We start from the raw sequence: 16,870 nt of genomic DNA, 5'->3' as shown, positions 1-16,870 counted from the left end.
ACAGTCCAATAAATGCATCATTTCTGCGTGTTATGCAATGAAGCGGCTCGGCATGCGGGGTACACGTTAAAATGTGAATTTAAAAAAAGTATTGGTGGCAAAGCTGGAATTTCAAAACTGCATGGTACCTACTCGGTTCAATATTGACGCTAAAAGCTCACCCTGTTGTCCTCAGCAGTCCGCAATCTCTATTCCAGCAGTCGGTTTTCTTGTTGCCCTCAGTCCCCTATTGGATAAAATACATCTCTTGACTGTGGCCAACAACCACATGCTAAGAAATAAATGACACGTTCACACAAGTGAGTTCATGAAAAGTAATGGCAAATAAATCCTTGCACTCACAAAACATTTATGTCAGTAATACGTCTTGATGATTAAACACCACTGATTTTTAGATACTGATATTGTATAATTTAATATTTACTGTATATATACATATATATATATACACACACACACATATATATATATATATATATATATATATATATATATATATACAGTCAAACTTGTCTATAGCGGCCACTAGAGGAGTCTGCAAAAGTGGCCGCTATAGACAGGTGGCCTCTATAGACAGGTTGGCGTCCAGTTTGAATGTTGACCAGTAGAGGAAAAAAAATTAAAAAAAGGGGGGAAAAATAATAATAATGTTGACCAGTAGAGGACACTGCGGACTGCGGATAAAAGTTGTACAGCACTACTAGGCTTGTTATTATCATGGTTCATGGTTTTAATCCTGAACATGCATGAGTCAAACAGTAGCTCATCACATAGTACAATTCACAGTTTTGCATGTCCAAAAAGGAGTAGGAAGAAGCAAAGCTTATTTAATCCTACCCCTCATCAGTTTCACCTCAGTTGCAATACATTTATTCACCTCTTGTTCTTCCAAGTGTACTTTGTAGGTCTACATGACAACGTAGTGCAATCATAGCCAAGGTTTTTACTTACTAAAAGGAAGCTAGAGGCTTAATAATAACTGGTAGAATATATCCACGACCCACAGAACAAAGCTGTGCTAGTAATGTCTTACGCTTGTTTTTTATATTTTACTTTTTATACGGCAGTGTCATTACAGCTTTAGTTCATCAGGAAGTGACGGGAAGTGACGGTGGGCGTCCCGAGCAGGAGAGCTAGGCTCAGTGCTAGCTGTGAGTTTCGAGAGAGTTGAGAAGTGTGTTTATGTTGGCGTGGATGTAAAGTCCTGCAGTGTTCTCCGCTGTTAATAAAGCCATTAAAGTGCATCGGCGACGTGAGTCTCTCCTTCCCCACAACAAGCGGCATTACAGTATTGACCAGTGCACACCAGGAAATAAACGGTGTCATTTCTTACAGGCATTGGCTGGACAGCTATGTAGTGGGGCTTGTTTAACTTTTGCCTTGTGAGCAAGCAGGAAGGAGAGACGATGCTGAGAGATGTGTGTGTGTTCTGAGCTGCTCTCTGGTGGCCGCGTTCAATAAATAAAGTTGGCAGAAGAAACAGGAGAAGTTTCCTTCTTTGCTTCGTAGCTGAATAACACTGACAAGTTAACAGACTAGTAGCGAACGGAAAAGAAGATGGCTTTTTTTGTGTCGAATACAGAAGATGAGGACTTTGATGGATTTGTGGATGAGGATTGATGAAAAATAACGTGAGTACATCTAAAATACTTCAACTAAGTACAACCGAACTCAGTTTTGCTGCCGCATGCATGCTAGCGTATGTTTTTTTTTTTTAATTGTAGCGTCGCTGGGAGCACGTCCTGTTCCCAGCCTAATTTGCGGTAATGTTTTGGTGCAAATGCTCTTAAAGTTACACGTTTGACCAGCAAGCTCAAAAGAAGACGGCTTTTTATGTGGAACAACTGACAGTTTGTGTGGATCTTGTGAATGATTGTGACTGATCTAGGACTCAGTAATTAAAGTCTACACACGACGGCTTCATTGATGGAAAAACGAAACTTTTTCGTGCATGAAGCTTCTACTTGAGTTGGTAATTTGGCCGCTATATGCGGTCAGATATTGACCAAGGGAGACAAAATGGGTGGCCGCTGGCCGCGTTGGACAGGTGACTGCTATACACAGGGTCTATAACATGTAAATTTACTGCGGGGGATTTTTCAGTGGCTGCTATAGGCAGGTGACCGTTCTATAAAGGTGGCCGCTAAGACAGGTTTGACTGTATATATATATATATATATATATATATATATATATATATATATATATATATATATATATATATATATATATATACAGTATATATATATATGTATATATATATATATATACACACACATATATATGTATAATATATATATATATATATACATACAGTATATATAATGTACACACACACATATACAGTATATATACATGCATATAATGTTTATGTATAATAATATAATTATTCATGTTTTTTTTGTGTAGAGTAATTCGGCTCTATAATTATATCGTAGCGTCTTGCTAAGCAAAACAAAAGGCATTCAAGGCGCTTCTCACACTATTTAACAAGTGTGATGGCGGAGGACACAAACAATAATGATCGTTATTGGATTTCCAAAGTTCCTTTACTTTGTCAATTCTATCCGTGTGGCACAAATTGTGTGATTATTTTGCAAACAGCACATTAGTAATTACTTCCACTGCAAATCATTTTACAGGATGCGATTACCGTTAATATCAGAGCCACCCAATAAAGCCATGATAACCGCGTCAGGTTTTTCTGTCTTTTTTCCTTCAATAAGCAGATATAAATCATCAATCAAGAAAAAAAAAAACATTATCCAAGATTAATTTTATCATTACTGTATAATAATAACATGTAACAATTATAACCATGTTGTTTGAGTTAACATAATTTTATGAAGTGAGAAATAATTAGTATTAGGTACTATTGTCCATTTGTTAGTGCACAGGGATGAAATGCATTTGCTGAACCAGCTACCATACGGTACCTCGTAATGGGCCGTTACGTCTTCGACCTATAGCAACCTCCAAAGTATGGCTTAAAGTTGTAAGGAGATTATGGACTGCAGATATCTATAAGCAGCGCCTGCTGCGTCCAGCTCAATTAGTGGTGCAACACAAGAAGAAAGGGCCTCTGTTTGCTGGTTGCTTTAACTTTCCATGCTCCTCTGTTTATCAAGCAGTTGGGCCCCAGCTGCTCTCAGCTGTTGTAGCAAGACTCGGTTCTCTGTATTTATGTTCTTCGAGCTGCTTTTCAACATTGGGCTGAACGTGCTACACATAATGCAGCACTGTTTGCAGAAAGTAGTGTGCCTATAAGGACAGTAGACAGAGATTGTTTAAAAAACTGGGCAAACGACTTGGTTTAGTTCATGTGCATATATCATGATTATTCACCAACAAAAAGCATTAGATTACTGCTGCGACAGGCTTAACTTTCACAGATGTTCTATTTAGGCTTACCAGTAACTACCCGTGCCTTTGTTTTGATCTCAGGTAAGTGCGTGAAGGTCCAGAGGAAGCAGGGTCTGGTTTCAGGCTCGGATAGCAGCAGCGGTGGCAGCAACAAGCACTCCCCCAGCAATAAGAGGTGCCTGGTTCCCAGCCCCGTGGCACACAGGCCCTTAAGGGACCGCATCATCCATCTCCTCGCCCTCAAACCCTATAGGAAACCTGAGCTGCTACTGTGGTTGGAGAGGGAACGGGCTAGTCTAAAGGACAAGGCTGACCTGATCTCAGTGCTGGATGAGGTGAGACATCCGGCAAGTTGCTGTGTAAACACATCAAGTAGTCATGCGAAAATATCTTTACATTCTACAAATTTTAGTGCTCTCGCTGCAAATTATGTGCCACTTGCCAAGATTTTAAATCTTATTTCTAGACATGTTAGATAATTTCCCCAGTTTTAAGGGCTATTTACTCATTGGCTTTATAGTATAATCTTAATTTTCGAATGAGGAATTACTTTTTGTCTAGTTTTGTTCAGAAATGTTACATTCAGTTTATTAAACAGAAAGGTAATGACATACTGTAAACAATTTTTTATGACAATACAGACAAATGACTAAACCTCAGCTTGGTTCAACCTCTAGGCAATAATATCATATAAGATAGATTTGGTTGGCACAAACACATCCATCCATTTTCTATGCCGCTTCTCCTCATTAGGGTCGTGGGGGTATGCTGAAGCCTATCCCAGCTGACTTCGGGCAACAGGCGGGGTACACCCTGGACTGGTCACCAGCCAATCGCAGGGCACATATAGACAAACAACCATTCATATTCACACCTGTGGACAATTTAGAAATGTTTTTGGAATGTGGCAGAACATGCAATCACAGAAATGCCCAGCGGAGATTCGAACCCAGGTCTTCCCGATCTCCTGACTGTGACTGTGTGGCCAACATGCTAACTATTAGACCACCGTGCGGCCCCGGCACAAACACAGTTTCCCTGAAATTCACAGAAAAATATGAAGTATAATCAATGCACTGCACAAACTGAATTTCAAGAAAGAAAAAAAAAGGTTCAATTTTAAGCTACCATTTCTTATTTTTTTCAGAAAAAATATATATCTTGTCTAACAATTTTCACTTGAGAAAAATAATCTTATATTAACAAAGTATAGCTAGCCAATTCTTATGCAGTTTTTTTTTTTTTGCCAGAAATGAGTTATTTTTTCGAATAACAAGCTAAAAACCTTATTTGCATTATTCTTTAACAACAGATTAATAAATAGAAATATAAATATATATTTGTTTTCAATTAAGAATACAACTGGTTTATAACATTTCCAAATTTAATTTAAAATCCCCATTGGTACACCTCCGTGTGCATACTGCACATTCACCTGGATAGTCTGTATACTCCTTCAATTCCAACTATATGCATGTGAGGTTAAGTGGAGACTCTGTCCATGGTATGAGTTGTTGTGTGTCTATGGGAAAACTTAAGGTCCTGCTTACAGAAATCTTAATTTAGGATTTCTTACCAAGTAAAATGTACTTGCTGAATGGACAGATAATTTCACTAGTTTTAAGTACTTTTTTCCAAAAATCTAGTCTTTTTATCTTATATTTGGCCAGCCCTTTTTCGCAGTGCTCATGTTAAGATGGATGTGCATCGCAGGTTTAAGTGCTGATTTTGTGCCTACATCCAATTAGTGTGACTAAATATTTACATATATTCAAGTGACAGTACAGAAGTAGACAATAATACTTGTACAAATATTAGCTGTTACACTAGAAACATCTGCATTACTTCACTCCTATTTCATTGTCTATGCACCTCTAATGTAACATACTGTAAATGTTCCATTTAGCGTCTCTATAGACATCAGGTGAATGGTCTACAAACCACTGTGGTCTCTAATTAGTGGCGGGTCAAGAAACTTTGGTATTAATAACTCTGGCTGAAGGTTTTATTAACTCCACAATATGACAGTAGCTGCATTTGGAGTATCATGAGTGGTCAGCATCCAGCAGCTTTATCTACCTCTGCATGTGATATAAAATGTGGGTTGTTCTACTCAGCTGTTTCTCAGGTGTGACACTCGTGTGTTCCACTTGCCGTACAGTTTTAGTGAACTCATCAGTGGGAGTAATGCTGGCTGAGCAGTTTGCTTCTTACAGCTATTGCAACATTGGTTCTGCTGCTGCTGTGTTGTGCAGTATACTTGGTAATAAATGACCATTTGATCAAATAGAGCTACATTTTCCTTACCACTCATGCACTTCAAAACATTAATAAAGTCTGAAAAATGTATGTTGTTCTACATAATGAATTTTAATTTTTTTTTAATTAACACCCCCTTCTCTTTGTAGTTCATATAAATTAGATCATTAGAGCATTTATGGTATTAAGTCTATATTTTATTGTCTTTTTTTCCTGTAATTTACATTTACTGTGGGTGTTTTTTATTAACCGCGGGTGTGTTGTTGAAGTAGATTCATGTGCATACACCATATATCGGGATATTTCAATAAGGTTATAACTTTAAAACAGAGTAAATACATAATGCGGCACAGTAAAAACCTGCCCTCTGTGAGTCTATTTCGGGTATTTTCCCTATTTTTACAGTGTTTTTGTCATGCTGCAATCTTCACATGGAGACAGCTGAAAGTGGTGTCTCATTAGGGCTGCTTAAATTATCTCTAGAGAAGATTATGTTTTGACAGATGAGAGGTGGGGTGTCTTCAGGCACCGTCGGGAACGAACCATGTAGCTTGATTTATATCAGCAGTGTTGTTTAGCATCCAAACAATACAGCCGTTCTAGATATTTTCAGAACTGGATAATGGCCTGGTTTTAGTAACTGTTGTTGTTTTCAGATTGGCAAGCAGAACCTTAAAGATCACAGCTATTCTCTGAAGGATGAGCTCTACAGACATGTCCAGAGAGACTGGCCTGGTTATGTAGAGGAGGAGAAGCAGCTCATACACAGGCTTCTGAGCAGGTGAGCCTCAGTAACGAAAGGTTTTTAGAGATTCCCTTGTGGAGAGCTTGGAATGGGGTGTAAATGAACCACTGCTTTTTTCCCCGCTTGGAATTGCAACATTTCTTAGAAAGTGTGCCATATCTTTATGAGACTTGAGAAAGAGTGTGAGTTTAAAAAAATCAGTTGTTCCCAAACTTGGGGTCAAGACTCATGTCTCCATTCGGTCGCCAACTGATTAGATACTGTATCTCTGAATGTTCTGAACTCCTTTTTTCCATGCCAGTGTCATACACAGCAGGATAGCACTGCCCCGAGGATTTTGTGCTAGAGTGGGGTTTTTTGGAAATCGCAAACTACGTAGATGAGACTGAATCAACGTGGCCTCTGCTGTTTGCAGCCAAGTAGTGCATCCCATTTTGCCTCAAATTTCTTTAAGATGGCATTAATCAATTATTAAATAGAAGGCGTTTTTTTCCACATTTTTCCCCAAACAGTTCTATGTAAATTATGCCAAATGGGGAGACACATTTTCTGCTTTAAAGGTAGTATCAGAGCCATAACAGAGGACTGATGGGTATTCCACAATGCTGCAATAGATGTGTGACACTGGACTCTCCCACCCTGTTGTGTTTAAAGTGATTGTCGCTGTCGGACAAGTATTATATACATCACACCGCACCCTGGACTGATATCATCAAATTATCTGATTGGGGATGCCCTGTCGGTGTGAAAATGCACACAGTTACGGAAATAATTTATCACTTGGATAACACATCCTGTTGTTTATTATACTGAACACATACACACACACACACACACAGTCTAGTCGAAGGACATATCTCCCACTCAGACTTCTTATGCTAATGACTCACACATTGTCCGGTTGAAGAACATGTCTCCAGTCTTGTGAGAGGGCAGGTGTTGCTAACTTTGCCTGAGGACGCCGACAAAAAACACCCAAGGGGAGGAGAGAAGGGGGCTACAATAGAAAGAGAAATATGGAAATCGGGAGGAATTGCTAACGGCTTCTGAGGACTTCGGTTCGCAGTAGCTGATCTCCTCCAATGCATTGGCATTGCAATTGTTTAGTATTCACTCCAATAGAAGATTGCATTATTTCAACAGCTTTTAGCATAAAAGAATCTGGGTGGGACTTGGGTTGGCTCAGGTGATTACGGTTTTAATGCAGCTATTTTGTGTGATTTTTATGTAAAAAAGGCTTTAGATTGCAAAAGAAGTAGCACACTGTAAGCTGATCTATGTCAGTGGTTATAGTCCAGGTTGGGAGGTTACCCTGCGTCAAAGAAATGTTAAAACTAGCATCCAAGTTCTTTTTGACTTTTGCAGATGTTATTGGACGGTTGCGAAGACCAAAGGATGGATGTGTTTTTGACAGTAATAGTGTTGAGAGGGAAAGGCCACTGAGTATATAAAAGGCTGCTGTGATCATTCAGAAAGGAGGGCTTTGAAAATGACTCCTTCACTGGACTGATGAATCTCTTAATGGACACATCAAAGTGGAAAAAAAAAAATATCCCGTGTGCTCGCTTGCCAAAATGGTATTAGTATGGAAAGGTTGAGGCTTGCAAGGCCTGAGCTTTACAAGGTTTCTTCCCTTCATGCGTCTGCCAGTAAATATGCAGGCCATGTGCTTGCAGAGTGTTTTGCGTAATTGCCAACCCACCCCCCCACTCTCACCCCACCCCCGTTTACGACCCCCGCTCAGAACAAAACAACAGTAATTAAATCCTATGCTAAGTAATAAAAGTGATCCAAATACTGTTGGGCTCCTTATGATTTTGTCACACAGTGGGTTCTAATTCAGGCTTTGTTACGATGTTCAAATGATTTGGAACATCACTCGGACCTATGAGATGGTTAAGTACGGGAGTGACTTGTTGCTTTGAGCGTCTGCATGAGGGAGGAACTGTAGGAAATAGATTAAGAGAGCCGCTGAGGGTTTGGTCCAACATCTGCTGCTATTGTTCTGCTCACTGGACTGTGTTCAGTCTGTGTGGTCGCGTCTTGTCGATGGTATCGCCGGAACACACAAAACACACCACAGAAATTACATTCTGCCAGTCTGGTCTGTCTGTTTCCAGAATGACCACTGTTCATCCATCTTCTTCATCATAAATCTGCCAGGTCCATTATCAACGTGCTTCCTGTTTAGTACTACAGCCCATTGACCTCGCCATTACTGTCCCAGTGAAGGTGCTGTGTTCTTCATTTTGTCTTCAGGAAGCTTCAGCCACTCCACACTAGTAGCCAGTTGAAAAGTCCCCAGGCCAACCAGTCATTCCACAAAACTGCGGGGGATTCTCCTTCCCAACTCAGCCCTGCCAAGATGCTCTCTGTGGTAATTGTTCACCTTGAATACGTTGGTTTTTCCCTCGCTGTCTCACTCTCAGAAAAGTAAGGGAACTTCCTCTGTTGCAGGTACCTTTGCATGCAACTAAAAACAACTCTAATTAATACAATGAGAGGTTCATTAAGCTCTCTTTGACCACATGCAATGTACAGGACTGCAATCTATATGTGGCAGCGGTGGGTGAGCTAATGACATGATTATCTAATTTGCATAATTGGCTATGACACTTTTGCGTGCACTTTAATTGTAATGGATACTGTAGGAGAGAGGAATAACGTTGTGGGACAGTTTTGTTTAGACTTACAAATGAACTTGCTTCTGCCGCTTCTTTTTGTCATTTTTTTAATGTCATAAACAAGACGGCCCCACCTGTGAGTGCTTTGAGATGGGGGAGGGGCCACAGCAGCACCCGCTGCTCGTTGAGAAGAGCCATATACAGTCGTCCCTCATTTATTGCGGTTAATTGGTTCCAGCCCCGACCACGATAGGAGAATTTCCACAAAGAAGGATTCAACATTAATAAATGGAATATTTTCGTAGTTAGAGCATAGAAAAACTGTTTATGACCTTCTAAAAAGGGTTTTTAACATTATTAGAGCTCTGTTACTTGATTGATATACGGGACAGCCAGTCAAACATTAACCTACCATACAGAGACGTACACTCCAGCAATACCGCTAGCTTTGTTTACACCGTATTGCACACCTCTTATTGACAGGCTATGGAATCTCTGAAGTGACACAAGAGAGGCCGCTGCTTTAACAATAGCAAGCTGCCGAGTTGACTAGTTAGCCTCCAATTTACAGTATTTATTCTAAATGTATCACTTCAATGTGGAATGGGAGGGGAACTTTTTTTCAGTAGGACATGTCGGACCACCTGTAAGTTAAGGTAATACACTAGGTCCCCAACTTACGAACACAGTTGGTTCCAGACGACTGTTCGCAAGTCAATTTGTTCTTAAGTCGGGTAAAAGGTAATATTAAACGAGGATAATCAATGTAAAAAAACAATCATAAAAATGATATAATAATACGTAATGATAAATGTTATTTACCTTTGAAGAGGAGTAGTCAAGCATACGTCGTTGGTGGTAATGGAGGAGGAGGAGGATATATTGAAAAAGGACAAATGGTCGTCGTCGTTAGGCTCTTCTAAAAGAGGTAGTGTTCTGTGGGTGGTGTAGAATTAAGCAGGCCTATTAACTCTTCATAAACTTTAATCACATGCTCTGTCCGGGTTGTATCATAAAACTCTTAGCCTTCCTCTCTCCTCTTCCTCGTATTTCTCTCCTGTTGGCCCCATTAGCAGTGTCACAGTGCCCTCTACTGGTCAAGCAGTATAAATACTGATGGAGCGACTACAAGGCAAAATAAAATAAAATATAGACCAGTCGGCTTGTGTTCGTATCCGCGAATGTTTGCAAGTCGGATGTTCATAAGTTGGGGACCTAGTGTATAATATAAGAAATGTATCATCAATGTAATGTTACTGACGCCTGATGAACAGAATACAACACATGACTTGTCTTTCAAATTGTTTGACTAATACGCCAGTCAACTACGAAACGGCGATCATTTGTTAATTCATTTTTTAAAAAACGCAATAGAGTGAGGGAGCGAACCACAATGTAGCGAGGGGATGACTGTATGTGCTTTCATGTAAGAGTCGCTGTTAGAAAGCCCAACATTTTTACAGATTTTGTTATTGTTTCACAGATAATGTTTTCATCACACATTAAGATTGCGCACTTTGTACGGTGAAACAGTTATGTGCTATGAGACGCAAAAGTGAAATCGATACATAACCTTCTCTGATGCCACCGTTTTCTTTAACTTGAACATACACATTTATACCTTTTCTAGACCACTTAAATCGCAGGAGAGATCTCACCCTTTTGAGAGTCTCCAATTTACTCTCTGAAGGTCTTGGTCTAGGTTTGTCGCCAGTCGCTTTCTTTGTTTTTTTTGTTTTTGTTTTTTTTTAATAGTACAAGTATATCGAGGGGCAAACAGTAGCGCCACATCAAAATGTGGTGGCCCAAATGTATTTGTGGTGGGTCACCACAAATAAATGAATGTATGGGAAACACTGACATGCTCATAAGTACTATATATTGCACAACACAGAAGCAACAGAACCAGCGTCGTAATAGCAATATGCAGCAAACTGCTCGATCGTCAATAATAACGCTGCTGACTTCTTTGTAAGCAACAGTACGGCAAGTGAAACACGCATGAGTTACACACCAACAACAGATACCAAAAAGCAGATTATAAACACTGTTGGTGTAAAGCTACTGAATTTCCACATAAAACTGAGAAAGTAATTTTAAAAAAGTGAGTGAGTTAAATAAAAAGCATTTAGTTTAGTTTTTTTCTTTTACAATATCCAAATGCTAACCTGTGCTGTTCTTTCCTATAGAAACGTCCTTTGCCTTCGGATCCTTCCAACTGCCAGACCCCTAAAAAACAAAGACTAACAGACCACTGCTTGCCTCGGCAGTCTCCATCTCACGGAGACTACGGTGCCAACGGGACCCACCGAAGTTCCTCCAGCCACACCAACGCTGGTGCTGTGCACATCAAAACGGAGCAAATCAACAATCATCTCCAAGCACGTCCAAACGGTCTGCACTCGCCACTCAAACTGAACACATCATCTACAAATACTACTACTACTACTAGTACTACTAGTATTTCCAAAGTGGAGAGGACAGACCCAGCGTCCACTGCCCTTAGCCCCAAGTCCCCCCGCATGGACACATTGGTTTGCACTGACGAGCAACTGTACAACGGTCAACATAAAAAGAAGAAGTCCAAAAAGCACAAGGAGAAGGAGCGTGAGCGCTTAAAACCAGAGTGGATCGAGACCAGCCCAGACCTAAAGAACCAGGAAAATCTCAAAGGTAAATTTGACAAGTATTGATAAGCTCAATCAATGAATTAGTATCTCACAGAAGTGAGATACCCCCTCACATTTCATCAAGCATTTTGATATAACTTCTCAAGGGACAATACTATGGAAACGAAACTTGGGTATATGTAAGACAAGTCGGTGTACAGCTTATATAGCAGTGCAGGTGGTCTTCGGGTTACAAACCAGGGTTGTGATGTAAGTCGTAATGTAGGTCAGAACTTATACCTAAATCATACCTGAATTAACGCCTAGTCAAACACGCTGTACACAAAACACATGAAGGACATATTTTATATAATTCAAAAATTTATAAATATATAATAATAATAACAATAATAATTTAAAAAAAAAGAACAACTCTTTACTACACTTCAACTTCCACTTGCCTGTGGTTGTCTTGCTGGCCTTTATACCTTTTTAAAATATTGTCCCAGACTAGACTAGTCTGTAAGGATTACATCCTCTTTTCCCCCCAGATCTCTCTGTAACAGCGCACGGAATCCATCACCCCTCTAGCATTCATTTGTAGGGTTGGGCATCATATGAATTTGAACAATTCCAGTTCCGATTCCTCGTTTTGATTCCGATTCACGGTCACGATTCACGATACAGATGCTTTTAAGAGACAGGGTCATAAAAGTTTGTATGGTTTAAATGATGGCGCTAACCAGAGTTCTTTTTGATGATATGACCTGTTTATCATCTTAACTATGAATTTCTCACAGATCTATTTTCACAGGAGCCCACTTTCATAATAATTGGTTACTTTTGAAAAGCTCATGAAAAAATATTTGCACATATGCTGTTATTTATGTGTTAGTATGAGAGTGTGATGCTGCAAGCACTGAAACACACACAAGCCTAGGTGCAGAATATCAGACAACTTGTAAAAGGTTTGTCTGTGAGCTATGAGACTTGAGCTACCGTATTAGCACTAGTATGCTTTGCTGCCTCAGTGTTGGTGTAAGCAATTCTTTATGACACCCTTATTTTGTTATCACAAGTAAAGAGGATGTAATGCACAGTGCCCTTATTTTGAAAGCCGGAAATGTGTGTGAGTTGAGAAGGTGTCTTGACTTTTGGTAAACGGGATGTGCTGTGTACATGAACAAACTTACATCCTGCAGCCGTGGTTCCGGTCCTTGATTTGCACGGAACTTCCACAACATCAGTGGGCATCCTGAAACCCTCGGTTACACTGGCATTAAACAGACGTCATTTATTGTTTGACTTTCCTGATTCTGACTGCTTAGAGTAAGTCTGACGTAGCGTATCAAAGAGGGGGCATGTTATTTTTACACAATGAATCCAGAGGTGATTAATTATGTTGGTCGTGCTCCCTCCTTTGCATGATGTCGTCTTGCAAATGTTGAACTAAGCCGACCACTCTTTTATTTATAAGTTAAGCCAAACGTTGTAGCTGCTTCTTCTTCGTTGGTGTTTGTGGCTATTTCTTCTGGTCGGCGCACTAGGCATTGAAACTTGGAATCAAAATAAAAAAATGTAACGATTCCAGGAGAATTGAAATGTTAGTCCCGGTTCCCATCAATGCTCGAGCCTCATTGCCCAACCCTATTCATTAGCATTAAACAGGGGTGTCGATTAAAATGTGACGAGATTTCTTGTTTGTGGAACTGTCTCGTGAGAACAGGGCATCCAGAAGCCAATCAGACTGTGAACTATGGCACTGCTACTATGAATGATAATAAACGTAATATAGAAGTGGCAGTGTGCTACGCATTATTGGAAGTGCACATTAAGTGCTTTACACACATTTTAAACCCAGCAATCCAACCTACCTTGGGGTTCCCAGCGTCAGCAAGTGACGTGGATGTTTTTTTTTCCCCAATCGGAGTTATACAGTTGTGGCTACATCCAAGCTGTAGTAATTCTACATTTGATCAAACTTACTAGATTTGTCAGATCAAAACATGTAGATGTTCGGACTTGTCTGCAGCCTTACTTATCGTTACCATTAATCACCACCAACATTAACAATGGCGGCACCAGGTCTGGTGGTGAGCAGGTGTCAGACTACAGTGCACCATGATGACCACAGGAGGTGGCTGCCTCCACTCTAGTCTAGTTCTCCTGACCTCTGGAGCAACACCGAGGCTGCCTGGACTGTGGGTCCGAAATGAAGGCATAATGTGGCGACCACATCTCCGCTTCATAACACACCTCATAGATAGAGGAAATCCATGCTGACAATTTAGTGGCATGGTCGCTATATTTAGCAGGTAGGGGTGTGCATTAAAAGCTGAAAGGCAGAAAGTGTTTCTTACATCATGCATTTGTTCTGTAATTAAATACAGGTGGTCCACAAAGGTGAAGTATCCGCTGCGCAGGCTCTCCACCTCTGATTGTGAAGCAGACACACTCCCTCGCACTTGCCTTCCTGATGAAACACGCATGGGTGTCCAAAGTGTGGCCCAAGGGCAATCTGTGAAACGTGGCTCATTGCAGAATTATAATAAGATAATAAGAACAGACAGTACGAAGTGACAGTACGACTCAGTTAAATAAAAAAGTTTGTTGTCTAGGCATATTTTTTTATTGTACTTTTCTTAAAATTAACGTTAAAGTCTCGTATCGTGGACCCAATCGCGTGCATCGTCTCATCTCATGAGTTACAGCAGTCAGTCAGTGATCTTTATCCTTAATAATGGTTGCGACAGTCGAGTGGTTGGGACCAAAAGAGCGGCCAATATTGGTGGGCCTACTAGCTTCTACTCTCGAGAAGCTTTGTTGATGACTTTTCTTTTCTTTGGCGCACTGCTGCTTGGGAGGCATAATGAAGTCCAAAAAGTTAACCAATGAGCAATGTTATTCTTCCTCAGTGTGGCTGCCAGGGAGACACTGCATTCATGTGCTGCACGTGGCATGTATTCTTTCGCCTTCGCACGCTGTAACTAGTTCTCCAGCGAGTCTCGGGTTTACGGACCAAAATTAAAGTTTTTTATTAAATGGGGGCACGTTCGTAACCACGAAATGTTGTAACACGGAACGTCATAAACCAAAGACCACCTGTCTGTATTTGCTGATGACACAACACAGACAGCCATTATTGTCTAAATAGCTGGCAACACAAGTGAGTACACCTCACAGTGAACATGTCTTAATTCTGTCAAAAGTATTTATTTAGTGTGAGCACCATTGTCTTTTAGCACTGCTTTAATCCTATATGGCATTAAATTCACCAGAGCTGCACAGGTTGTTACAGGAATCCTCTTCCACTCCTCCATCATTCATCACAGGTGGAGCTGGTGGATGTTAGACACCTTGAACTCCTCCACCTTCCTTTTGCTTGAGGTTTCTCCACGTGTTCAGCTGGCTTCAGGACTGGAGACTTTCTTGACCAGCTTCCTCAGAAAGGCACTTGTCATCTTGGCGTCTGTTTCCCAAAGGAGAAGACCACAGTTCCTCAGTGCTGGCTACACTCAGACCCACACCCAGACCATGACACTATACCCACCATGCTTGACTGTTGGCATGACACTATTATCTTACTACTCACTTGTGTTGCCAGCTATTTAGACAATAATGGCTGTTTGCACAGTCATTTTCAATGGGCTGTAAATCTATACTGCTATACAAGCTGTACACTGACTACTCTAAAGTATATCCAAATTTTCTTTCATATTGGCCCTTGAGAAGATACTGATTTGGTCATTCGGTTCAGAAGGGGGGGAATTAGCTGAAATCTGATTAAAACAGACCAATGGGGTGTCCAGTCAGTGTTTTCAAGACTCTTAACTAGTCCTCAGTCTGGCCTTTCTGTTGATGATTGACTGTGGAACAGCTGGGTGAGCGAGTCAGCCGGCAACGTCGCCTCTTATTTGAAGCTTCTGACGTCACCGCCTGCCGTGGCTCGTGTTACCTCTAACAGCGGCTGTGATAAATGATTCTATCAGTCTTTTATATGGCACTCACCTTATCACATTTGCATTGCGTGACCAATGTGTGTGCTTTTCTTCTTTCAGAGCACGTAGGAGAGAAAACACCTGCGTGTCGAACCGCAACAGAGGACCTGCCGGACTATTTATTGTGAGTTTATTGCATATTGTGGCTCTGACTTTGAGCTGAATCAATGTTTCCACATGAGTTGATGTCAGTATCATCTGTCCCTATCTCCACTCGCTCCAAAAGGTTTGGCTCAGATTCAAAACATTCACATAAAGTCGAAGGAAATAAAACACGTCTGCATTCACAAATCTTCCTAGAAAATGGCTGTTAAAAGAAATACATTTGTACATCTGCTCAACACATTACAGAGCAAAAGCACGCCACTATCCTGCAGCGCCATCTACTGGAGGATTTAGGGGATTAATAATAGCTGTTTTGTTCTTCTCTTAGAAAATACAGCACAATAACAGAACTGGAGCAGCGCGAGCAGTACAAGGACGACTTCTCCTCCGAGTACGACGAGTACAGAGCTCTTCACGATCGCATCAGGGCCATCACCGAGATGTTTGTTCAGTTAGGCTCAAAGATCAACACGCTCTCACCGGGAACACAGGAGTACAAGGTACTACCTGAATTCACCAGTCAGTTCTTGTTCCGAACACTTCTGATAAGCACCAACACTAACTTACCTGACTTGTTTTGCAGCTCATGGAGGAGCAAATACTACAAAAGTACCGGAAGTATAAGAAAGTAAGTGTCACTAATGTAACCATGCACGCATATAAACCTGTTTACTGTCGCTTCAGTTGTCTGGTACAGTACGGTAACGTCGTCCCTTGCAACTTCATGGTTTGAACATCGCACCCTCACTGCAGTTTTTCAAAAAACAGTTCATTAATAAATGACCACTGTTTCATGATCGACTACAGCATATTATTAGTCAAAATATATAAGCATAAATAAATAAATAAGCATATTTTGCAAATTTGACATACTCTTGACCTAATTAAGCATTTTCAAGCGTAAAAATGACTAAATGAACTAACACACAAATACAGTTTCAGGGACTTAAGGACGTTGATGAGCTGTAGTCTACACTGACTACTAGATAGGAATGTAAATCTCTTTGTCCGTCAGGAGACCATCCGCCACCTAATCAGGAGCATTCCCAGGCGTTGTAGGGAGGTCAGGAGGTCAAATACAGGCGCGTGGAGGCCACACACACTACTGAGCCTCATTTGGACTTGTTTTCAGGGCATTACACCAAAGTTGGATCAGCCTGTAGTGTG

The 16,870-nt window shown here is 40.7% G+C and overlaps 1 protein-coding gene across 2 annotated transcripts in view; it reads left to right on the top strand.

Moving 5' to 3' along the window:
• Nucleotides 1-16,870, top strand: part of LOC129180940 (RNA polymerase II elongation factor ELL2) — a 44,695-nt gene that overhangs the window by 23,760 nt on the left and 4,065 nt on the right. The window contains exons 5-11 of one of the 2 annotated variants that reach the window (XM_054775349.1): nt 3,445-3,698; nt 6,279-6,403; nt 8,627-8,744; nt 11,181-11,664; nt 15,659-15,722; nt 16,032-16,203; nt 16,287-16,331. In XM_054775349.1, coding sequence (XP_054631324.1) covers nt 3,445-3,698; nt 6,279-6,403; nt 8,627-8,744; nt 11,181-11,664; nt 15,659-15,722; nt 16,032-16,203; nt 16,287-16,331 — 1,262 coding nt within the window. Of the gene's footprint in view, nt 1-3,444; nt 3,699-6,278; nt 6,404-8,626; nt 8,745-11,180; nt 11,665-15,658; nt 15,723-16,031; nt 16,332-16,870 lie in introns of both variants that reach the window. The other variant, XM_054775347.1, reaches the window with a different exon arrangement.

This window comes from Dunckerocampus dactyliophorus, chromosome 5 (assembly GCF_027744805.1).
Source record: "Dunckerocampus dactyliophorus isolate RoL2022-P2 chromosome 5, RoL_Ddac_1.1, whole genome shotgun sequence".
In the NCBI taxonomy this organism is placed as follows: Eukaryota; Metazoa; Chordata; class Actinopteri; order Syngnathiformes; family Syngnathidae; genus Dunckerocampus; species Dunckerocampus dactyliophorus.
This window is presented reverse-complemented; position numbering and strand designations above follow the sequence as displayed.